The sequence below is a fragment of the Callorhinus ursinus genome, unplaced genomic scaffold, assembly GCF_003265705.2.
Source record: "Callorhinus ursinus isolate GAN/ISIS: 27379988/994484 unplaced genomic scaffold, GSC_fseal_2.0 scaffold13, whole genome shotgun sequence".
Classification (NCBI taxonomy): Eukaryota; Metazoa; Chordata; class Mammalia; order Carnivora; family Otariidae; genus Callorhinus; species Callorhinus ursinus.
The window spans coordinates 4,349,188-4,375,514 of NW_027397075.1; the positions used below are offsets into that span (position 1 = coordinate 4,349,188).

Genomic DNA, 26,327 nt, shown 5'->3' on the forward strand with positions numbered 1-26,327 from the left:
CCTTCTCTCCAGGCAGTGGTAACTGCTGTCCTGATTTCTAACACAACAGCACAGTTTTACTGTTTTTGTACTTCATAAATGGAATCAAATCATACGTACTCTTTTGTGACCAGCTGTCTGTACTCAAGTGTTATTTTTGTGAGAGTCACACATATTCTTCCATGTAGCTGCACTGTACTGATTCCCGTTGCTATACGTCACTGGGTGATAGGTCGCAATTTACTGAGCTATTCTTCTGGAGATAGGAATTGGGCAGTCTCCAGTCTGTCCCGATAACAAATAGTGGATGAATGGATAAAGAACATGCGGTCCATAATACAATGGACTATTACTCAGCCATCAGAAAGGATGAATATCTACCATTTACATTGACATGGGTGGAACTGGAGGGGATCACGCTGAGCGAAATAAGTCAATCAGAGAAAGACAATTATCATATGGTTACACTCACATGTGGAACATAAGGAATAGTACAGAGGACAATTGGGGAAGGGAGGGAAAACAGAATGGGAAGAAATCAGAGAGGGAGACAAACTATATGAGTCTCTTGACCCCGGGAAGCAAACTGAGGGTTGCAGAAAGGGAGTTGGGTGGGGGGATGGGGTAACTGGGTGATGGGCATTAAGGAGGGCACCTCATGGAGGTTTGCATTTGCACTGCTCTGATAACTAATGAACACATATCCATGTCCATATATATGGGCACCATTTGGATTTCCTCTTTTGTGAAGTTTTGTGTCAAGGCTTTTGTCTGGTTCATTCTATTGGCTTGTAGGAGTCCTTTATATGTTCTGGAGAAGAATCTTTTGTTAAATATATGCATTAAGAATTATCTCTTCCCGTTCTCTGGGCTGCCTTTTCTCTCTCAATGATGTCTTTTGGTGCACAAGAGTTATTAAATATAATGCAATCAATCAAGTTTTTCTTTTATGAGTCATGCTGTGTCCTGTTTAAGATATTTTTGTTCACTCCAAGGTTAAAGAGATGTTTTCTTCTATAAGTTTATTGTTTTACCTTTCATAGTTGGACTTTGTGTGTGTGTGTGTGTGTAGAATTCCAGGTAAATTTCTGTCCAATGGATATTTAATCCAGATCCATTTTTTTAAGAAGACCATCCTTTCCCACTGCACATCCGTGTTGCCTTTGTAGTGAGTTAAGTGATAAATATTATCCCTGATTTCTCTTCTGTTCCACTGGTCAGACTGTTTATCTGTCTAGAATACTACAGTGTTATAGCAAGTCTTGATATTTGGAAATGTAAATCATCTGGTTTTGTTCATCTTCAAGACTGCATGGCTCTTTTGGCTGGAATTGATCATTTTTTATCTTAAAAAAAAGAAAAGTCCTAAAGCTCTATCTAATGAAAAGGCCTAGAAGCAATGACACCCAAGTAACAATGAGTGTGCTTAGCTCTCAGATCTTAGTTTCTAAAAACTATTCCTCAGGAACCAGGGATCCTTAGAGAAAGGGCTAATTCCAGGCCTGGAGCCATGAAAGTGTAAGAAAATCCTGAAATATCCTGTGCCAGAAAGTAGGTAAGTGCTCAAAAACTAAGAGGGATGGGCCAAAGGTACACAAAGTCACTATGAACAGGCTCTCATTGGCCAAATTTGGGACAATTTATGTATCAAGAATGATGACAGAAATGGATAGTACCTTTCCAATTATAAAAAACAATCTAGGAGTCTATAGTGACACCTCCCTTAGAAAAGAAGGTTCTTTTCAGAACAATGCCAGCTACTACATAAAGAATGTCAGAATTAGAAAGCCATCAATTTCGAGTACCTCTCTGATAACTTACTTAAACAAAAATTGTCATTAAAACCATGGCTGAAAGATGCTTGGGACACAGAACTATCCCACACACTACTTTGTAATTAATTATATTATCATTGATTATTATTTACAAAGAGGAAAGGGGACATTTACATGGGAGAAATAGGAAATGAACATTACCTTACTCAAGCGATCAACCTGAATATCACCAGTAATGGAACAACAAACGTCATGTACCTCCCAATGTGATTCACTCATGTCAACCTGGGTAATATTCCCACTGAAATGTTTAACCTAAACTGATCACAAGGACCTAAACAGGCAAATCCAAACTGAGGGTCACTGTGCAAAATAACTGGCCTGGACTTTTAAGAAATGCCAAGTAGTGTGAGATTAAAAAAAAAAAATGGTTGTGAATGATGGTTTCTTATAAAAGTACACATACTCTTACCATACGATTCAGCAATCGTGTTCCTTGGTATTTCCCAGAGGAATTGAAAACTTATGTCCACAAAAAAACCTGCATGCAAATGTTTATAGCAGCTTTCCGCATAAATGCCCAAACTTGGGATCAACGGAGATATCCTTCCATAGGGCAAATGCCAAATGGATAAACAGACTGTGGTACACCCAAAGGAATATTATTCAGCACTAAAAAGAAATGAGCTCTCAAGCCATGAAAAGACATGGAGGAACCTTAAATACATATTATTAAGTAAAAGAAGCCAGTCTGAAAAGGCTACCTATTGGATGATTCCAATTATATGGCATTTTGGAAAAGGCAAAACTACGAAGGTAATAAAAAGATGAGTGGTTGCTAGGCTGGGGAGTGGGGCGGGGAGAGAAGAGATGAATAGACAGAATGCAGAAGATATTTAGGGTTGTAAAAATACTCTGTATTATAACGGTGAACGCATGGCATTATACATTTGTTCAAACCCATAGAATGTACACCACCCACAATGAGCCCTAAAAGTTAATAAACTGCTCTAAGTTCAGGAGTTAAAAAGACCGTGTAAAAAGATTATTACCCTACTATAGGAAATCAGAAAAATGCCCCTTTATATTTTTTCCATAGAAAAGAAACAGCTGATTTATAGAATACATTAAAGGAGATTTTTATTTTAGCCTTTAAATGTCAAATACTTTATTATGAAAAAAATTGTCATTAACAGGATGATCTATTATTAGGCTCTCAATTTTACTCGCAAACCTGAAAATATTTTGTTTAAAAGGTTGAAAAGGACAAAATGACTATCTGGACATCTTCCATTAGAGGAATTTTTTAAACGTCTTCATTCATTTAGCTGAGTACCTTGGAAAGTACAAGGCCAGAATGGAGAGACACATAGAACTGCCCGAGTTCTCTGTTCCAAACAACCACAGTGCCCAGATGGACAGTCACCCTCCTAGCACGGAAGCATCTGAGAGCGTAAGGTGAGGTAGCGATATGAGAAGAGGATGCTGACCGTCCCCAGGGTCCCTTCATCTGCACACATCATGCATGTGGGGTGAACTTACCCAGAGGGTGCAATCCTGGCAGACTCGACAAGGTGGATGGTGACTGCAGAATGTCATCATCTTTAACAGGCTTTTAAAGTAAAGCTCTTAACATCTTTAATTTTAGCTTTATATGTGATTGTATTCATACCTTTTGTAACTATTTTCTGTATATAAAACTTAAAATAGCCCGTCTGAAAAATACCTTTATTTTAACTCTCTTTCTTCCAAATAAAATTGGTCTTTCCTACTCTAATACCGTTATACCCTTATATGACCTTATATATACCTTAGTTCCCTTTATAACCTTAGAGGTGGTGTTAAAACCAACCATATCTTTAAGATTTGACTCTGTTCCTTTTTAGCGGCTTGTCCCTGGATTATTAATCTCTGCCCTTCAGTTTATAGTCCTATAAAATGAAAACACTTAAACCTACCTCATAATAGAACATGCCTTTACCTACTCAGGGAACAAACCCTCTCTCTACTGGCAGAAGTTAGTACTTTCACTTGGCTATTTGGCCGTTTGGGTTCCAGACCTACTGTATGGGCAAGGGGGAAGAACGTAATAATATGCAGAAACACATGGAAAAACCTAAGACAGGGCCTTATTTGTAGGTGTGTTTAAAAAAATATGTGTTGGTTGGTTACCTCCTAGAAGGAAGCGAGCAATAAAGTGTTTTTGTTTTTGTGAGATGACACAGAGTAACTAAGGCCAGAATACAAGTGTTAGGTATATAATTTACATGATTATATTCCTAAAAAAATGTCAAGGCAGGGAAGAGCACCGTATAAAAAGCATTTGGCTTAAAAATCAAAATTCTATTGAAAAAGAATTCTGCATTGGTATATTTAGACCACTTCATACATTAATGCAAATATGTTTTTCAAACATTTGGGCTAATCAAATGAAATGGTATATATGAAACTAGACAAAAAAAACATGTATTCTAAAGGGCACAGTTTGAGTATATATCGATGATTTTCATTTTCAAAAACACAATTACACTTTTTCCTTTTCATTTATTCAGTAGTGTCTTATTTATTTGGTTGCCATCTGTTATTGTCAACCTATCACCTGGACGGAACAAGACTGAGAACCAACCTGACAGCCGTCTGATGGACCTGAACACCTGTTCCAGGGTCTGTCCTTCTGGGTCTCTGGGGCCAGTTTTGACACCTAAGCCTCATTCATCCTGCCTGCTGCTAGTGACCCCCATCTGTTCTGTCTCCTAACCCGCTCCAGCTTCTCGGCAACGCTGAGACAGCCACATGAGGGCACGGGGGGCAGCCAAAGAGGCATGTGAATCGAGGTGGGAGCTGTCAACCACTGGGTCCAAGGGTAATGCAGAAGTATAGACCATGGGACCTAGATGACAGAGACTTTGACCGAATTGTGTTTCTGTGATCCCCCGGTGACCTCAGTAATACTCTACTTCATTTCTATTACACCATGGGAAAATCTTTCTCAATATAAATTCTCCTGTAAAGCTCTGTCAACAAAGGATGAGAATCTGTTACATGTTGTGACTATTCAACCTGACATTTAGTGGCCTCTGAGCAGAATCTAAGAATCCTAAGTAGACTCTGATTCTCAGGAGAATCACCCCAATACATAATAGAATCATGAGCTACCAAATTACTGTAACATTTCCCATTGTATATGTGGCATATTTTTTAAAAAAGGGTTTTCCCTTCCTTGATTTATAAGCACTGTATGTGCATTATGAAAAATGCACATTACAGAAAAGAAGGCAGGTGAGAGTAGTGTATGTATGTAAAAAGGCTAAAATTAATTTGATATAATTCTCTGCAGGGTGTTTTTCGGAGGGCACAGGAGGCGCCGATGGGACAATATAGAGAGGATGGTGAGTTGCACTCATGGTGAATCTACAGTTTAGTTCTATGCTTTTTCACTTAATAGGACTGAGATATTCTTGACAAGAAAAGTCCCATTAATATACATGTGAGAAGAAAAATGTAATCTTTATATTTTCTAAATCTCCTAAAGGCTGACTCTTTTGCCAAATTGAATCAAATTCAAATACTGAGGCAAAGAGAAGTTTTCTTAATTTCAACATTTCTGTGAAGAGAAAATAATATATAATCATTTCTTTATTAACGAAGAATGGATTCTGCCAACGCATGAATCCTTTCCTCCTCCTCGAGGTCCCCCCGCCGAAGCACGATGACTTCTTGAACAACTGAGTACCTACACCACAGCTCCGAGCGATCCCAGAGGCCCTCACTTGTTATCTTTCATGATAATCTTGCTCACTGTCCTGGGCCAAAAGCAAAAGCTGGAAAGCTGGCTGACGCAAGTGCCCCCATAACTATCAGCCTCGGCCTTTAACCCACAAGTCGGGAGCAGCCTGCTGCGCCCAGCATGGTCTGAGGGTTTGGTGGCCCCCAGACACAAAGCGGCACGTTGGCAGTCCAGTCAGAAGGCTGAGGTACAGTGTGTTTGGAGAGGAAACACGTCTTCGTGGAAAAGCACGGGTAGTATGTTAAATCCCCAATTCCAGACTTCGGGTTTTTTTTTTTTTTTTTAAAGATTTTATTTATTTATTTGAGAGAGGGAGACAGAACATGAACAGGGTGGAGAGGCAGAGGGAGAAGCAGGCTTCCCGCTGAGCAGGGAGCTGACGCGGGGCTCGATCCCAGGACCCTGGGACCATGACCTGAGTGGAAGGCAGACGCTTAACGACTGCGCCACTCAGGTGCCCCCAGACTCTGGTTTGCAGCTATGATGGAACAACACGAACTGCACTTAACCTCTCACCACAGGAAACGAGACAACTGGACGGATGCATGAATCAGTGGCTTCCCCGCACTGGGACAGAGGAGTGCGGTACCGTGACTCCTAGGGAAGAGCGAACAACTGAGGTGAGCCTCTCAGCTGCCGGAGGCAATTTCCAGACTGTGAGTCCAAGCCTGCAAACAGAGCTCGTCAGGCTTGCGGAATTGGGGAGCCAGAGATGAGAGCTTAGGGGAAGTGACGACAGCCGGGAGTTGCAGGGCAGATTTCTGAACAGGAGGGGGGCCTGTGCTGAAAAAGAGCTCTGGAAAGCTGTACAGGGGCGCCCTGGAGGCTCTGCTGAGTCCTGAGCTCTATGTGCACGCAGTGAAGTTTCACAAGGCTGGGCATGAAATGACCAGGGAATTGGAAGCTAATCAACTTCCAAAGTGCACAGAAGGTTGGGAGATGTTCGAGCTCTAACCAGCCTGAGCAAAAAGATCTCCCCCGGGGCATTTAGTGGGGCATTTGGCAGAGACTCCAAAGGGGGTCAAGGCCTAATAGTTAAGGCACCACCCCTGGTGTGATTGCTACCTTATATCTTTCCTAACAAAGCTTGTAAAAGGCCTTGAGAGTGATCCAGAAGTCCAATACTCTAACCAAAGCGAAGCCCCAACACTTTAAAGACAACCAAAACAAAATCCAGCCCCTTGGCAACGTAACACTCACAATGTTACAGCCAATAAAAAATTAGTAGACCACTTGCCAAGAGGAAGGAAAATGTCTTTTTAATAGGAGAAAAATTTGTCAACAAAAACAGACCCAAAAATGACAGAAAAAAAATTGAACAATTAACAGCCATAACTGTGTACAAGTATTTAAAGGAAAACATATAGTGATGAGAGAAATGGACAATGTAAATAAAGAACAAAACAAAACGGAACTTACAGAGATAAAAATAAACTAAGATAAACATTTTATTGGATAGGTTTAGCAGCATATTAGACCTTCATTAGAAAAGATTAGTGAACATTTGAAAAAAGTATGGCTAATAGGATGTTGCAAAAATAAAATACTAAAAAAAACAATTAACCAAAAAAAAGGGGGGGGGGCAAGGAAAGAGGAATAAGGAACAGACTGGACAAATACAACATACAGCAAAATGATAGATCTAAACTCAACTATGGTAGGTGGCCTCTAATGATCTCTGCCTTCTGGTATTTATGGTCTTGTATAATCCGCTCCCCTTGAGTAATTTGCTTCTAAACAATAGAAAAGGGCAACATTGAGGAAGTGTTGCCAAAAAAAAAAAAAAATCACTTTTGTCTTGCTGGCAGACTTCTCTCTTACCGACTTTGACAAAGTAAGATGCCATGTTGGAGAGGCCCACATGGCAAGAACAGGGGTGGCCTCCAGCCAGCAGCCAGCAAGGAAATGAGACCCTTGGACCAACAGCCCTCAAGGAATTGAATCTTGTCAACAACAACGTAATGAAGGTTATAAGCAGATCCTTCCCCAGTTGGACCTTCAGATGAAACCCCAACCTTGGCTGACACCTGACTGCAGGCTCATGAGAGACCATGAGGCAGAGGTACCCAGCTAAGCTGTGCCTGAATTCCTGACCCAAAGAAATGGTGAGATGACAGATGTGTCTTGTGTTAAGCTGCTAAGGTATGAAGTAGTTTGTTACACAGCTACAGATACTAATATGCCAAATAAATCAATAATTACCTTAAATGGAAACCATCTAGACATTGCGGTTGAAAGAGACTGTCGGACTAGATTAAAAAAAGAAAGATCATGCTCTATGCTGTCTACAAGAAAGGTATTTTAAATATAAAGGTCAGACAGGTTAAAGGTAAAAGCTGGGAAAAGATAAATCATGCATCGCATAAGAAACTTAAAGGGGCTATATTAGTACCAAACAAAGCAGACTTTGGGAAAAGGATCATTACTAAGGATGGAGGGATTTCATAATGTAAAGGGATCAATCCATTGAGAACACCTAACAGACTCTCCAAATACATGAAGGAAAAAAAAATACTGAAAGGAGAAATAAACAAATCCACATTATTAGTTGGGGTTTTCAACATAACCTCTCAGAGCAACTGACAGAACAAGAAAAAAGAAAATCAGTAAGAATATATGACTTGAACAACCTTATAAACCAACTGGCCCCAACTGACATTTATATACCATTCCACCCTCAAGGATATATGAAACATCCATGGTCATTTAAGAAATGTATATATTTTTATGAGAAAGTACATGTTACATAGAGTACATTATTACATAGTGTAATAGAACAAAAACCAAAGCACTGTCTAAAACTATTAGATTCTGAAATTCACAGTTTAGGACTAAATTCTTGGATTCTTTAAATTTCAATTTTTCCAATCCTAACTTGATCTGCTTGGTGTAAGTTTAAATTCTTTGATCTGGAAAATCCTCCAAATTATACTTGGGTGTCCAAATAAAATCTTCAAATTTTTGAAGGTGTAAACATTTTATTTCTGTTGAGGGTTCTAAAAGCGTTCAGCAAGCAATCAAGCAGGTACTCTAATTCTATGCACAAATAAACAAGCACACAATTATGCAGCCAGAGATTTCACTAGTTTTATCAGCAAGTTATTTAATCAAATTCCATTTTTTTGAAAGACGAAGAGACTAACTGAAGCTGATAGTGAAAGACAGAAACATCTATGTTAGAAAAATACATTAGAAAAGTTAATACTTTCTCATATTAGGAGTATGTCTAGTTAAATATCACTTTGTTATTCTTGGCCTGAGAAAAACAGTAATAAGAGCACATAGATCTTTTTCATCATATATATTTTACACATCAATCAAGAAGCACTAATGCTTTAGTACATTCAATAACTACTTGTGACCAATTACTAAGCACCTTATTATTTCACTTTTATTTCCATTTTATTTTACCAAGGAGACCTCTAAAATATCCTGGGTTTCTGATGGGTTACTAGAATATGATAAAATGAGTTTTTTGTCCTACTGACATTAAGAGGCTTGGGTGAAATCATATACCAATTTACTTCCTGTGTCCCATTTTAAAATCTGTTCAAAACATATTATAATCCAACACCAGAATCAGATATCAAATCATAGGAAAGTTTTGATTGTGTAGGATTGTTTAATACTTAAAGCTTCGTACTTTCACCTGAAGGATTAACTCATTGAAAAGAAACATGCAAAGAAGGAAAGAAACCACACAACACCCCCCCGGCCCCCACCAAACCTGACCCTTCAAATGCAGAATGCTGTTCAGCCCTGGAATTTCATACATACCACTCACAGACCCTAGACTGGGAAGACCACGAGGCTGGTAGCATTTAAGGCCAACTATAAACCAAGTAAATCCTAATTACCCATTTCCTTAGGTTGTTCAGGCTCTAAATCTCTTGGGTTCTGCCCTTCTCATTTATTTTTTGCACTGTATTATTTTTGTAAAGAAATATTTGATAATACACAATACAGTATTTTAAGAGAATTCAGATTAACTGAAAAACAACTGATAGATCTGCCCCCCCAACTTAAGTGACCTTAAAGCATCATCTAAACAACTGCCATCACACCAAGATTTTATAGAATAATATTCTACAACACTAGAACTGTTTGTTTTCACACATGCCAAAGGTCATTGGGAAACAAGTCATTGGATACATATATATTTATTTTTGAAAAGGTCATTCCCAAATTTAATCAATTTCTTTGTTAAATAATTGGGTTCAGAATGAAAACATTTTAATTGCGAGATGTGATTATGACATAGATTTCCTGGAATCAAAACGAAAAAGAGAAAGAATTTAAAAGTCAACTTAGAGCAAGAAATCTCTTTAAACATAGCAAATAACTGTTTTATTACTTCAAAATACCAGAAGTCCTCTGTATAATACTTATCATATACATCAAATGCCTTAAAAGCGTCTAAGCAGCCTTATCTACTATCCTAATCTCTTCAGAACAAGTACATAAGAAGGAGAAAAATCTATAAATCAGTCCTTGATGACAGAGGGTTTGTTTAGGAGTTTACCAAATGGAATGGCCCTGCTGGAATTCCTTCAAGCAGCCTGTGAAAATGTCAGAACAGAGTCTGTTTTAGAGGTCATAGTCCCTAGGGAGCTCTGAGTTTTGGCCTGTTTGTCTTTTCACATGCTTTAATATTTGAAAATCATTCCTTGTAGACACTGACTGATGCCCAGGGAATGCTAGGATTGTGGGAACTGGCAGTACCAACGAGAGAGACAAACTTCATGGGAAATCAGTGCCTACTACATTGGCCCCCTTAGCTCTCATCAGATAAGCTGCTCTTCAAATGTTATGAAGGTACACGGAGAGACATTAAGAAACTGCATGTCATTTTGACATCTTTAAAAAAGAAATACTTGTGGAAAATGGGGGCAAAAATGACTGGGCCTATTGAAAGAAACACTAAGTTATAAAACATGGTAGTGGAATCCTGAAAAACCGTAGTCACTTAGTATAAACTGAAAGACAGCATGGGGGTCAAAAATTCGTGAATAACTTTTGACTTTCCCAAAACTTATGAGCCTACTGTTGACTGGAAACCTTAAGAGATGACGTAAACAGTCAGCTCACAGATGCTCGGTATATTATATGTATTATATGCTGTACTCTGACAATAAAGCTAGAGAAAAAAATGTTATTAAGAAAATCAAGTTGTAAATCAGACTTCTTGCTTTTATGGTTGTATCTTCATTAAACATAGAGATTATCTATCAAAAACTTAGGTTTTATGAAACAGACACCCAACTATTAGCATTTCCTTCATGAAAAACAACAACATAAATGACCAGAAAAGAACATGAGTAACTTAGGCTTTAAAAAAAGCTAGACTACTGTCTTTCAATTGATGGTCTGATGCTATTACAAAAATGTTAACACATACCTGCCAACCCTTAAATACCTCACGAATAGGAAGATACTGCAGATCCTAAATTAGATACAGTTTTTTTTTAGGATGACACAATTGAGTCAATTTCTCTTTCTCTTTAAATATGGAGGGAAAGTCTGACTAATTGGGACAGCTGGTATGTATGTTTAATGATACATCTGCGAGGGACATAATCAACAGCGACATTATTAATTTGTATCTATGGAAAATTCCATCTGTTAACTGAGATGGAAGTTATCTTCCACTCTTTCTGGTTCTGCTGCCCGACGAACAGCACAAGGCAGAAGTGATAATGAGATATAAGAGCACATGATGCAATGAGGAAGGGCAGCCAGAGAGAGACACATGGGCTGAAAGCTACCATACGGATATTACAATGGGCATATCGTGACACAGAGAGCTTCCAAGACTTACCTGTGCTCACAGACTGAGTCAGCAGAGGAGACTGGAGTCCTGACTCCCAAAAGACTATACTTCCTGTTAATAATAGTGAGGGCAGCAGGTGAGGGTAGCCAACAGTATGGATTAATTTAAAGGAGTTAGAAAAACATTGGGTATGATATTTGCTAATTAGTCAGGGCGATTATTAACTACAAACCAAAGAGAGAAGTCCAAACATTTGTTATTTCAACATATTTGTCTTGTTGCTTTCTGTCTCCTTATTACTGATATCTTAACATAAAATAACAAAGGATGAAAAGTCACGGATCACTTTTTCCCAGTATACTCCCTATATTTATCAGGCTCCTTCAGAGTCACGGTAGAGAGCAGGTATCCAGCATCTATCCTTCCTCTTCCTCCGGCTAAAAGAGGTCCCTGTGGTTGGGTTAGGTGAAGCACACAGGCAAGAAAGCACAACTTAAATTTTAACAAAGTCTCTCAGCCAACCACAGGGTCTAATTATAAGCCAACTATTTAACTACAAGTAGCCTTAAAAGGTCTAAGTAGCTAGGGTGTCGTAGTTGAGTGATATTTATTAACTAAGCATTTATATTATATATGTCATCTTTTTAAAATTACTTTCTGAGGGACAGGAAAGACTGTTTCTTAATAAATTAGTTTCATTTTATTTGCTGGTCCAGTGCCTAATCTAAGTCATATGGTGGACTCTAGTTTTACGAAAATTATCTCAAATAATAAATATAAGAAATAATGTACTTCTGTGACTCCAGTAACTTTAGAAAACCCTTGTAAAAATTTAGGTAAACATTTTTATAATTTTAAGATAATGTGGTCTCATGCTAGATTAAACTGATAACTATTATTATGTTCTAAATCTTCCTTTTAATAAATATGTTAATATTGTTGACATTCCAAGAGAATTTCTGCAAGAGGACACAATTTAAAAACTGGATAAATACTGGATAAATCACTCAAAACGGGGCTTCAGGTGTGCTAAACTGGGCCTATAGTCTTGCTGACGCACTTCTGAAACTGCAGGCTCCATCTAGCCCCTCAGCAATAACCAAAGTAGGCCTATGGTAGTGTTCTGACACATGGGAGAGTGTAAATTAAAGCCCAGCCCCCTCCCTGCCTCCACCCACAGGCTGCCTGGGTGTGTTCAGCAATGCACTGAAGCAGACTAAATCCTCAGTAACAGCACAACTGCCTAAACAAGAAACCCAGAGTACAAAAAAGAAGGTGGACAGGATTATTATAGATGCTTATTTGCACTGTGAAACAAAACATGCTATTTAATAGGAGACTTGGTAAAGACCATTGCGAAAGAGAGTACCTCACCTTGAAGCTAGTTCTATGACTTCATTTTCATTTTGAAAGGTTCAAGAGATTGTCACAAACAAAAAGAATGGGAAAGCTGCCATAATTAATCAAGAATTTCATTTGCAGTTGTCAGGAGGTTCACAGTTGGCTTTTAAACTTCCTAATTGTGTTTAGTATTAACGTGTAAAGCCTAATTTTTAAAAACATATTAGAAACGAAGGAAGAGTAATCAAGGAAATTGTATATATTTCTCTTCTCAGTCTAGTACTCTGAAGTAACTCCTGAAAGCAGAAAAAGAAATTATCTATATGTATCAGACTGTTTATTAACATCATTGAGAATTTTAAATATTCAAGATCCTAAATATGTTAAGAGTAAAGCCAAGGACAAGAGAATTTTATAGAAAATTATTCATTTCTATTTCTTCCAGTTATTGGAAGGGAAAGCAAGAATCCTATAATTCCATGTCTTGATTATTTAGCATCTGTTCATTTCCTTCCCATTTATGACACTCTGAGAATATCTGGTTGTCTGCTCCAGGAAAAACAGAAATATTCTCTCTTCTCCTCACCAATCTCCAGTAGACCATACCATCTCGTGTACACTCTAAGAAACAGGGTTCTGTTCCAGATAAACGCTCATCACCTTTGTGCATTTCCAAACACCTGGAGCGACAGTAAGCCTAACGGGTTAATGAGGAATGGGGAAATGTTTTCAAAGTAAAACATGAAGAAAAGACCAGCTGTGAACAAACACCATTTATTTTCTATGGTAGCAGGCAAGCAATTTTCTTTGGCTGGGTTCCAGGGCCAGGCAAAGTTCATCTGACTACAAATGTATTAATACCTGTATTGGATCCAATGCAAAGAACTACCTTGTGTTCCCTTGTGTGCAACAAACTTTTGAATGAATTATTTTCTCTCTAGTATGATCATTCTAGAACAGAACGAGAGATGGTCTGTAACTGTTCATTGTGATCAATTTAATGGATGGAATACTTTAGGAATAAAAATTCAAAATGGGGCCATTAACTCAAAAACCCAACCACTACAGTAACTAGAACTACCAAAGTTTAAAATAAGAATAACAAAAAAGTCTCCTCTTTTCTGAGGCCTAAAAACATGCTATTTCCAAGTAAATACGGTTTCAAAAGCCTGTTACTCTAGGAAGGGAAAAGCGGCAGATACTATTTTTCCACCTACTGGAGACTACTGACAGCTGGCCTGTGGTCCATCTGTGGTCACATTAACATGACTGAGCCACATCTTCAGAGCTGTACAAGAAGTATTAAAATACCAAACTGTTTTAAAAAAGGGGGAATCTATGTGGACTTATCTGCTTCACTGCATGATAATGGTGGCAATGACTTAAAAGCTTAAATTCACCAACCAGCATACTTATCAGTCTTGCAAATAACCTCAGTACATACAACTAGAAGCTTCCTACCCGTGGTCTCCTGTAAGTGGGGGCACAAGGCAAAGAGCTGGGGCTCTATCAGGCATGTTATTTCCATCTGCTTTGTCTTTCCTTGCCTTTATAAAGCTACATTCAACTCACAACACCTGAGCTATTCCTAATTTGGCAATAAAAAAAATAACCGTTCCTTGGACTGATTTCCCTTTTACTGTCTATGTTTACCATCTGAAGGAATGTTAATATTGTGTAAAACATCAAAACAAAGCTCAATTTTCCTGTGTACACATTGTTTTAGTAAAGGCCTGTATATCCTGTATATCACTGTATATCCACACTGCCTCTACTAAGGACTCCCTTGTTGGGAAGAAGTAATGGTCTAATTGGTTGCCTTACTTTAGAGGTACCACAAGTTATGGAATTATTCTGGCCACGTTCAGGGGTCAAGATAAACCCTCGCTTATCTTTAGCAAACATCTTTCACGTTTACTGGAACTAGTAGGAATATTCTGCTATTCTGCTACATTATCAACATAAATATTGGTCAAAAATAAGGGAAGACCCTAGCGTCATTGTTTAGATGTCAATTTCTTTGTCCTCGTTAGGTTTATTTATAAACTATTTGGTGACATGCTCCTCCTACACACTAATCCAAACTGAAATATCTTCATTTTCCCCAACTGGAAAAGGAGGGAATTCAAACAAGTTAGGGAAATGAAGATATTTCAGTTTTTAGGACTAACAATGAAACACAATCACCAAGGAAATACCTAAATAATAATCTAAATAGTACTTTGTATTAATTAATTTTGAGGCCAAGATCTACATTTTATGTATGATATGACCTAAACATAGCATTAAGAATACTTAAAAACTGAAGAATAAACGTGAAAAAGTCAGTAAGGTAAGCCAGTTATGGTTCCTTTCTCTCCCTATTGCTTGACGTGATTCCACTCTACTCATATAACTATCAAAAAGGTAGATTTCTGATAGCTGTACAAGGATTCCATGTATGCCTTGGAATATATATGCAAATCAGGCTAACATATCATAAGCCTGAAATTAGAGTATATGCCTGAATATAAGGTAAGGCTTTTAACTTCCTGAAGTCACTTATTAGAAAAGAGGAGACTGTCTGCTATTTGAGACTTTACACAGCATCTCAGATTATAAGATGCTTTTTCATGTACTTAATAGTGAACAAAAAAGTACCTGAGGAAAACATATTTGCTTAAAAATTAACTTTATTCAAAGCTAGTTTTAGGATGTTTATAAAAATATCTTAGTAGAATCATAAAAAGGGAAGAAGAAAAATCCAACACATTAATTACTCCTAGGTTATAACCTTAAAATTGAAAGTACTGAGTGTTGTTACAAAGGAGACTTTGAAAAACTGCTTTTAAAAAAGTAGTCAAATGCTATTCTGTCAGAAAGGATACAAGTAACAGTAGTTAATTCTGAGGAAGTAACTAGGTAGCTAAGGCGAAAGACTGGGAGGTGACCTACTTTTCACTGTGACCCATTTGTACCCTGTACATTATAGGGCAGTGAATGTGTTACCTACTCAAACAAAACAAAACAGATAATTATATTCTAAAACAGGAACTATAGCCCCATAAAATGTTATGACCAATCACAAATCACACAAGTGATTATGTTATAGAGACTGTGAACATACAACTATAAAACACACACAAACACGCACGCGCGCACCCAACCCCACTGTTTTGTCAATGGTACTTGTAGTCTAGACATAAAATATCCAGTGTCAGATCATGTGTGAACTCAAAAACCAAAACCACTGTAACTCAAGACAACAGAAGCAGAAATGAAGATACACCCTGGATTTCAGTGCTACATGGATGATGCCAAGGGGTTCTGCTAATGATAAAAAAAAAAAAAGCACTTCCCACAAAGATTCATAGATAGAATCTGAGCAAGATGGTTCTATGAAATATGAGTGTGAATAAAGCAATCTTTCTATATTATTGCACTGCTCCATGAAATGTGATTTTAATTATATACATGTAACTAAATTACTCAATTAAAATTCTTACCTTTTACTCCATCTTCCTAAAAGTTTATACAGGGAGACTACCTAATATTTGGGCTAACCTTATATTCAGGCATACATACTCAAGACAACATTCTTGCAAGAGAATGTGGTGTGCTTTATCAAGTAAATCACCACAAAGTAAAAACTTTCCAACACATACCCCTCTTCTGCTACATATGACCATTGTTTTGAATAATTGTGTAACATTGCAATTTTATACTGGTGCAACTCATATTTTTTTTGAGGATAATAATCTGAACATTACACAGGTCCAAAGGTACTGTGTGAATTTGATGACATTTAGTCATGGGTTAGTAAATATGGTTATAGTTATACTCTCTCAGCCACTGTCTTAGAATGGAAGGCCCCCAACTGACAGAAGGTTCTATTGGTCAAGCACAGCTTCCTGAAAGGCCTGACCATACCTGAGCCAAAATGCTGCTTTACACCACTCGACAAGGGTTATGCTCAAGAACAAGTACCACAGACCCTATTTGAAGGGAGAACAAGTATACTCCATCCAAACACATGTATTAAAGATCGAAGAATCGCAGCATATCATTTTCCTGCATAAGATAGGGCCAATAATGAAAGGGACTGGGAAACAGAACCCAGAAAAACAAGTAACAAGGTACATTCTAGAAGGGAATGGTTTTATTTCTTCTGGCTTTTAAAACTAAAATTTTTAAAAAGTATATTTGTAAATGTAAAACTCATCAGAACTGTAGAAAGCACAATAAATTCAGTTGAAATTCTTAATGTGGCCCTTTTAATATATATGCTTGATGTGTCTGTAAATTTTTAACACTTTATGTTTGTTAGTTTTTATGTTTTAAGTATTAAAATTAAGTGTATATCATCTATCCTTATTTGTTTACATTAGAAATGGACAGTATTGTGTTTTCTGGAGACTCTGGGAAGCCTCTGTGATCAATGAAAATTGCCTGAACAGATACCAAGTGAATAGAAAATATTCATTTTGTACACAACGAAAGGCAAAGACTGACAATATGATCATATCCTATACCCATTCATAGAAAAATACTCAAGTAAGAAACTCTTGCTTTCTTAGTGATCATTAAAATAGCTTAAATTTTGTCAATTCTGAAATTAAAGTGCAACACACTGGAGACAGGGAAGTGGGAGGAGAGTCTAGCCCAATCCACAGTCCGTCTTGCCTGGCATCAGCACAAGAAGCTACCCTCCAATGCCATTCTAGCAATCTAGAGCTTGTTTCCAAGGAGAATACTGCTACCAGATACTGGGGAAATAATGAAAAAAGTGAATGCATAGTGAAAGTCTGCCTGTTACTCAAAACCAGCCAGTATTCCATGAGGCTCTCCCCTCTGTGACAGGCTGCCCAATGTAAATTATAAAAAAAAAAAACCAAAACCAAAACAAACAAAAAACAAACAACAACAAAACTACCAAACAGGAATCAACTGGGATCACAAAGAGGGAGTCTTTAAATCCAGTCCCCACTGCACATGCTGAAAACCTCACCGTTCTTCCTCTCATTCAGAGGGGGCAGGTGCTGGCTGGGCTGCAAGGACAGCTCCTGGAATTCGTGGGCAACAGCTTCACTTTGAGGACTTGGGGCAAGATGGGCTAACGGCCCCAGCTCATCCTCGGCGTCTAGTGCCCCTGGGGGATCCATTGTGCTCCAGCCACTGGCGACGGGCGTCCGAGACCTCTCTTAAAGGTGGCCTGCCGAAGAGACTGTCAAGTAGAAACATGTAAATAGATGGTACATTTACTTTTCTCCAATTTACACAAAAATACTAAAATGGAAATCCTGGGTTCTAGTCCAGCTTCACTGCTGTGTAGCAACCGCCAATTCATTTACCGTCTCTGGATCTTGGGTTCTTTGTCCAACACACAGGAATAATAGACTTCCCATCTAAAACAGCACTTATCAGGTAATACAAGTTGAAAGGCATTTTATATAATTTTTTGTACTGTGGATTAAAGCAAGTTATAGTTATTATAGTTATTGGTGTCATTAAAGATTTTAATGCATCCTAAAATAAGATGAAAGTCAACTAATGATCATGGGGAAAAAAGGCAGTCTAGCTTGAAAATCTATCTGAACTCCTACAAATCAGGGGCTCCTGGGTGGCTCAGTCGGTTAAGCGTCTGCCTTCGGCTCAGGTCATGGTCTCTGGGTCCTGGGATCAAGCCTCATGTCAGGCTCCCTGCTCAGTGGGGAGTCCGCTTCTCCCTCTCCCTCGCCCCCCCCCCATACTCTCTCTTTGTTTAGTAAATAGTTAAACTCCTATGAATCAAACAATTTTACATGAAGTCAACATTCACAGCACCCAGCAATGTTTCAGATAAGGACTCCTCCCTCAGCATGGGAAGAGAACTCTTGGCTACAGCACAACGGACATACAGTTCATGCCACAGAAAAAAACCTTTAAGCCACCAAGATTTGGGGTTATTTACTATTACAGCATAACCTGGCCCATTCTGACTAAAACAGAAGTCGGCAACAGAAATACCAAAGACACAATGAAATCCTCCATACATGACACTGGCTTAGGGGCTGAGCAGTGGTCAGCAAGAAAGCTTATTGAAAGCTGAAAGCTGAAAGGATGGTGGTCCATACTATGCAGGGGTGAAACATTTCACAAAACTGTTGCCTGCTTAGTTGCATTCCCTATCACACATTCCCTGTCACAGCATACTGGCTGACCCACTCACCTAATGACGGACATCTGAGTTGTTTCCAGTTTCTATTACAAATAAAAATGCTATGAACATTCTTGTCCAAGTATTTATATGGATATCTGCTTTCACTTCTCTTGCGTGAATACCTAAGAGTAAAATGAGTGGATCGTCTGGCAAGTGAGTAAATTTTAAAGAAACTAACAAAGTATTTTCCAAAGTGGTTATGCCATTCTGCACTCTTACTAGCAGTGAATGAGAATTCCAGTTGTTTCATATCCTCACCAACACTTCTGGTCAATCTTTTTCATTTTAATTATTTCAATGGGTGTGAAATGGTAACTCAATGTGGTTTTATTTATTTATGTATTACTTAATTTATTGACTTATACTTGAGATATGCCAGTTTCAGATGAACAAAACAGTAATTTGATATTTTTATATATTACAAAATGATCACCACAATAGGTCTAGTTACCATCTGTCACCATACAAAATCATTACAAAATTGACTACAGCCCCTATGCTGCATATTACATCTCTGAGACTTATTTATTTTTTTTAAAGATTTTATTTATTTATTTGACAGAGAGAGACACAGCGAGAAAAGGAACACAAGCAGGGGGAGTGGGAGAGGGAGAAGCAGGCTTCCCGGCGAGCAGGTAGCCCAATGTGGGGCTCGATCCCAGGACCCCGGGATCATGACCTGAGCCAAAGGCAGACGCTTAACGACTGAGCCACCCAGGCGCCCCATCTGAGACTTATTTAAACTGAAAGTCTTCACCTCTTAATTCCCTTCACCTATTTTGCCAGCCCCCCTACCCTCCACAACCACCAGTTTGTTTTCTATATCTATGAGGTCTGTTTCTGTTTCGTTTTTTCATTTTGTTTTTTAGATTCCACATACAAGTGAAATCATACAGTGTTTGCCTTTCTCTGACTTACTTCACTTAGCGTGATATCCTTGAGGTCCTACCATGTTGTCACAGAAGGCAAGATTTCATTCTTTTTTTGTGGCTGAGTAATATTACACACACACACACACACACACACCCTTCTTTATCCATTTATTATCTATTGATGGACATTTGGGTTACTTCTATGTCTTGGCTACTGTAATACTGCAATAAGCATAAAGGTAGTACATACATCTTTTTGAATTAGTATCAGTTTTTTCATTTTCTTCAGATAAATACCCAGAAGTGGAATTCCTGGATCATATGGTAATTCTATTTTTAATTTTCTGAGGAACCTCCATACTGTTTTCCATAGTGGCTGCCCTAATTTACATTCCCCACCAGCAGTATACAAGCGATCCCCTTTCTCCACATCCTCACATCCAACACTTGTTATTTCTTGTCTTTTTGATGATAGCCATTCTGACTAGTATGAGGTGATATCTCATTGTGCTTCTGATTTGCATTTCCCTGATTAGTGATGTTCAGCATCTTTTCATGTGCTTCTTGGCCATCTGTATGGCGTCTTTGGAACTGTCTATTCAGGTCCTCTGTCCATTTTTTAATGAGATTATTCTGCTGTTGTTGTTATTGAGTTGTATGAGTCCTTTATATATTTTGGATATCAACCCCTTATCAGATATATGGCTTACAATGATCTTCTCCCATTCAGCAGGCTGCCTTTTCATTTTGTTGATGGTCTCCTTCACTCTGCAAAAGTTTTTCAGTTTGATGTGGTCCCATTTATTTTTGTTTTTAATGCCCTTGCCTAAGGAGACATATCCAAAAAAATATCGCTAAGACTGAGGTCAAAGAGCTTACTACCTCTGTTTTCTTCTAGGAGTTTTGTGGTTTCAGGTCTTACATTTATGCCTTTAATCCATTTTGTGTTTATTTTTGTGTATAAGAAAGCAGTCCAGTTTCATTCTTTTGCACACAGCTGTCCAATTTTCCCAATACCATTTATTGAAAAGACTGTCTTCTCCCCACTGTATGTTCTTGTCTCCTTTGTAATTGACCATACAGGTGTGGGTTTTTATTTCTGGTCTCTCTATTCTGTTCACTAATGTCTGTTTTTGTGCCAGTACCATACTGTTGATTACTATTGCTTTTCAATACAGTTTGAAATTCCAGCGTATGCTACCTCCAGCTTTGTTCTCTTTCCCAAGATTGCTTTGGCTATTTTGGGTCTTTTGTGGTTCTGTACAAATTTTAGGATTGCTTGTTTCACTTCTGTGAAAAATGCCATTGGACTTTTGATATGGATTGCAGTGAATTGATTGATTTGTAGACCGCTTTGGGTAGTATGGACATTTTCACAATTTTAGTTCTTCCCCAACCCCAAAGCACAGCATATCTTTCCATTTATTTATGTTATCTTCAATTTCTTTCATCAGTGTTTTACAGTTTTCAGAGTATAGGTCTTTCATTTTCTTGGTCAAATTTATTCTAGGCTATTTTATTGTTTTTTGATGCAACTGTAAGTGGGATTATCTTCTTAATTTCTCTGATAGTTCATTATTAGGGTGTAGAAATGCAACAAATTTCTGTATATTACTTTTGTATCCTGCAATTTTCCTGCATTCATTAGTTCTGATAGGTTTTTGGTGGAGTCTTTAAGGTTTTCTACATAGTATATCACCAGCAAATAGAAACAGTTTTACTTCTTCCTTACCAATTTGGATGCTTTTATTTCTTTTTCTTGTCTGATAGCTGTGGCTAGGACTTCAAATACTATGTTGAACAAAAGTGGCAAGAGTGGACATCCTTGTCTTGCTTCTGATCTTAGAGAAAAAATTTTCATCTTTTCACCCACTGAGTATGATGTTATTAGCTGTGTGTTTGTTATAAGTGGGCTTTATTATGTTGAGGTACCATCTCTCTATATCCACTTTGTTGAGAGTTTTTATCACAAATGGATATTGGATTTTGTCAAATGCTTTTTCTGCACCTATTGAGATGATTATATAATTTTATCCTTTATTTTATTAATGTGCTTCATCATGTTGATTGCTTTGCAGATGTTAAACCATCTTTGTATCCCTGGAATGAACTCCACTTGGTCATGGTGTATGACCCCTTTTAATGTTTTGATCAAAGAATTCAGTTTGCTAATATTTTGCTGAGGATTTTTGCATCTGTGTTCATCAGGGATGTTGGCCTGTAATTTTCTGGGTTTCTGTGGTATCTCAGTCTGGTTTTGGTATCAGGGTAAAGCTGGCCTTATAAAATAAGTTTGGAAGTGTTTCTTCCTCTTTATTTTTTGGGAATAATTTCTGGGATAATTTAAATGTTTGGTAGAATTCACCTGTGAAGTCATCTGCAACTTGGACTTTTGTTGGTAGTTTTTTTTTTTTTTTTAGATTTTTTTATTGTTACGTTAATCACCATATATTACATAATTTGTTTTGGTGTACTGTTCCATGATTCATTGTTTGTTTATAATACCCAGTGCTCCATGCAGAATGTGCCCTCCTCAATACCCACCAGGCTAACCCATCCCCCCACCCCCCTCCCCTCCAGAAACCTGTTTGTTTTTCAGAGTCCATCATCTCTCCTGGTTCGTCTCCCCCTCTGATTCAAATTTCATTGTTAGTAAGTGGTCTATTCAGATTTTCTCTATCTTCATGATTCAATTTTGGAAGACTGCATGTTTCCAGGAATTTATCCATTTCTTCTAGGTATTTGTTGGCATATAATTGTTCACAGTATTTATGTATTACTATTTCTGTGGTATCTGCTGTAATTTCTTCTTTTTCATTTCTGATTTTACTTATTTGGGCCATCCTCTTTTTTTCTTGATGAGTTTGGCTAAAGGTTTGTTGATTTTATCTTTTCAAAGAACCAGCTCTTAGTTTCATTAATCTATGCTACTTTGTGTGTGTGTGTGCACGTGTATTTCATCCCCCCGCCGCTCTGATCTGTATTATTTCCTTCCTTCTACTAACTTTGAGCTTTGTTTGTTCTTCTTTTTCTAGTTTCTTTAAATGTAAAGTAGATTGTTTGATATTTTTGTTTCTTGAGGTAGGCCTGTATCACTATAAAATTCCCTCTTAGAACTGGTTTTGCTGTGTCACAAAGATTTTGGAATGCTGTGGATCCAGTTTCATTTGTCTCTAGGTATTTTTTTGATTTCCTCTTTGATTTCTTTTATTTAACAATAGCATGTTGTTTAGTCTCCATGTGTTTGTGGGGTTTTTTTTTTTCCAGTTTTCTTCATGTAATTGACTTCATGTAACTGACTTCTAGTTTCATGCTGTTGTGGTTGGAAAAGATGCTTGATATGATTTCAATCTTCTTAAATTTATTGAGACTTGTTTTGTAGCCTAACATGTGATCTACCCTGGAGAATCCTCCATGTGCACTTGAAAAGAATGTGTATTTTGGTTTTGGATAGAATGTTCTGTATGTATCTATTAAGTCCATCTGGTCTAATGTGTCATTTTAGGTCACTGTTTCCTTATTGATTTTCTGTCTAGATGATCTATCCATTGATATAAGTGGGGTACTAAAGTCCCCTACTACTGATTAAGGAGTGTACTTGTGATGAGCACCAGGTGATGTATGGAATTGTTGAATCACTGCACTGTACACCTGAAACTAATATAACACTGTATGTTAACTGGAATTAAAAAGTTAAAAAGAAAAAAAAGTCCTCTACTATTATTGTATTACTATTTCTTTTATTTCTGTTAATATCTGCTTTATATATTTAGGTTCTCCTATGTTGGGTACATACATTTTTACAAATGTTATATCCTCTTGTTGAATTTACTCCTTTATCATTATGTAATGCCCTTGTCTCCTGTTACAGTCTTTGTTTTAAATTCTATTTTGTCTGATATAAGTATAACTACCCCAGCTTTCTTTTCATTTCCATTTGCACTGTATGTATCTTTTTCCATCCCTTCACTTTCAGTCTGTGTGTGTCATTACATTTGAAGTGAGTCTCCTGTAGGCAGTATATAGAAAATTCTTGTTTTTTTCTATCCATTCAGCCATGCTGTCTTTTGATTGATGCATTTAGACCATTTACATTTAAAGCAATCATGGGGCACCTGGGTGGCTCAGTCGGTTAAGTGTCTGACTCTTGATTTCCCTCAGGTCATGATCTCAGGGTCCTGCGGTCCAGCCCTGTGTCGGGTTCTGCACTCAGGGGGGAGTCGGCTTGAGATTCTCTCTCCCCCTCTCCCTCGGCCCCTCCCCCTGCTCATGTACACTCATTCTCTGCCTCTCTAAAAATAAATAAATTTTTAAAAAAATTATTACATACAATTATTAATAAGTATGTACTTTATTGCCATTTTGTTCATTGTTTTCTGGCTGTTTTTGTAGTTCCTCTCTGTTCCTTTGTTCTTCTCTCTTCCCTGTGGTTTATTTTCTTTAGCATTATGCTTAGATTCCTTTCTCTTTTTCTTTTGTATATTTAAGTTTCTTCTTTGTGGTTACCATGAGGTTCACACACAACATCTTATGTGTATACAGTCTCTTTTGGGTTGATGGTAACTTAATACTTTTTAATTCTTTATTTAAATTCAATTTAGTTAACATATACTGTATTATTAGTTTCAGGAGTAGAATTTAGTGCACATAACACACAGTGCTCATTACATCAAATGCCCTCCTTAAAGCCCATCACCCAATTACCCCTTTCCCCCTCCTCCTCCCCTCCAGCAACCCTAGTTTGTTTCCTAAAGTTCAGCATCTCTTATACTTTGCCTCCCTCTCTATTTTCATCTTATTTTTTCTTCCCTTTCCCTATGCTCATCGGTCTTGTTTCTTAAATTCCACATATGAGGGCGCCTGGATGGTTCAGTCATTAAGCGTCTGCCTTCAGCTCAGGTCATGATCCTGGGGTCCTGGGATCAAGCCCCGCATCAGGCTCCCTGCTCAGCAGGAAGCCTGCTTCTCCCTCTCCCTCTGCTGCTCTGCCCGCTTGTACACTCTCTCTGTCAAAATAAATAAAATCTTAAAAAAAAAATTCCACATATGAGTGAAATCATATGGTATTTGTCTCTCTTATTTCGCTTAGCATAATACCCTCTAGTTCCAACCACGTCATTGCAAATGGCAAATTTCATTCTTTTTGATGGCTGAATGATATTCTATTACACACACACACACACACACACACACACACACACACACACACATTTTCTTTATCCATTCATCTGTTGATGGACATTGGGTCTCTTTCCATAGTTTGGTTATTATGGGCATTGCTGCTATAAACATTGGGGTACATGTGCCCCTTCGGATCACTATGTTTGTATCTTCTGGATAAACACCTAGCGGTGCAATTGCTGGGTCATAGGGTAGCTCTATTTTTAACTTTTTGAGGAAACTCCCTACTGTTTTCCAGAGTAGCTGCCAACCAACAATGTAAGAGGGTTCCCCTTTCTCTGCATCCTAGCCAATATCAGTTGTTTCCTGACTTGTTAATTTTGACAGGAACTTAATTTTTAATGCATTCCAAATCTTTATATTTTTACTCCCCACTCCATGTTTTACATATTTGATATCACATTTTGTATCTTTTTATTTCACCTATCTTTAACTAATTATTGTACTTTTAATTAAACTACTGTTGTCTTTTAACTTTCACACTGGCTTTGTAAGTGGCTGGTTTACTACTTTTATTATTTATTTACCTTTTCTAGTGGAATTTTTACTTTCATATATTTTCTTTTCAAAAAGATTTGTGCACTTTAGAGAGGGGGGGAAAATCTTAAACAGGTTCTGCACTGAGTGTGGAGCCTGATACAGGGCTTGATCCCATGACCCTGAGATCACTATCTGAGCTGAAACCAAGAGTCGAACACTTAACTGACTGTGCCACCCAGGTGCCCCACTTTCATATGTTTTCTTATTAATTAATGCCTTTCCTTCAGAATTTAGAGAAGTCCCTTTAACCTTTCTTATAAGATTAGTTTAGTAGTGATGAATCCCTTTAGGTTCTGCTTTTCTGGAATACTCTTAATCTCTCCTTCAATTATGAATGATAACCTTGCTGGGTAGAGAATTCTTGGTTGGCAGTTTTGTTTTTTTTCTTTCCAGCATTTCAAATATGTCATATCACTCCCTTATGGCCTGTAAAGTTTCTGATGAAAAACCTGCTGATAGCCTTATGGGGTTCCGCTTGTATGTAACATGTTGCTCTTCTCTTGCTGCTTTTAAGATTCTATCCTTGGGCGCCTGGGTGGCTCAGTCGTTAAGCATCTGCCTTCAGCTCAGGTCATGATCCCAGGGTCCTGGGATCGAGTCCCACATCGGGCTCCCTGCTCAGCGGGGAGCCTGCTTGTCTCTCTCTCCCTCTGCCCCTGTTCGTGTTCCCTCTCTTGCTGTCTCTCTCTGTGTCAAATAAATAAATAAAATCTTTAAAAAAAAAAAAAAGATACTATCCTTAACTTTTCTTTTTAGAGATTTATTTATTTATTTGAGAGAGGGAGAGGGCAGGGGAAGAGGGAGAAAGAATCCTTAAGCAGACACCTTGCTGAGTGTGGAGCCCAACCGGAGGAGGGGGGTGGTGCTCAATCCCAGTACCCAGAGATCATGACCTGAGCAGAAA

The 26,327-nt window shown here is 37.9% G+C and overlaps 1 protein-coding gene across 9 annotated transcripts in view; it reads right to left on the bottom strand.

Moving 5' to 3' along the window:
- Positions 1 to 26,327, bottom strand: part of MRTFB (myocardin related transcription factor B) — a 276,619-nt gene that overhangs the window by 108,374 nt on the left and 141,918 nt on the right. For all 9 annotated transcript variants that reach the window (XM_073899477.1, XM_073899476.1, XM_073899478.1 and 6 more), the window contains one exon: positions 17,640 to 17,855. In XM_073899477.1, coding sequence (XP_073755578.1) covers positions 17,640 to 17,793 — 154 coding nt within the window. In that variant the 5' untranslated portion in view covers positions 17,794 to 17,855. The remainder of the gene's footprint in view (positions 1 to 17,639; positions 17,856 to 26,327) is intronic.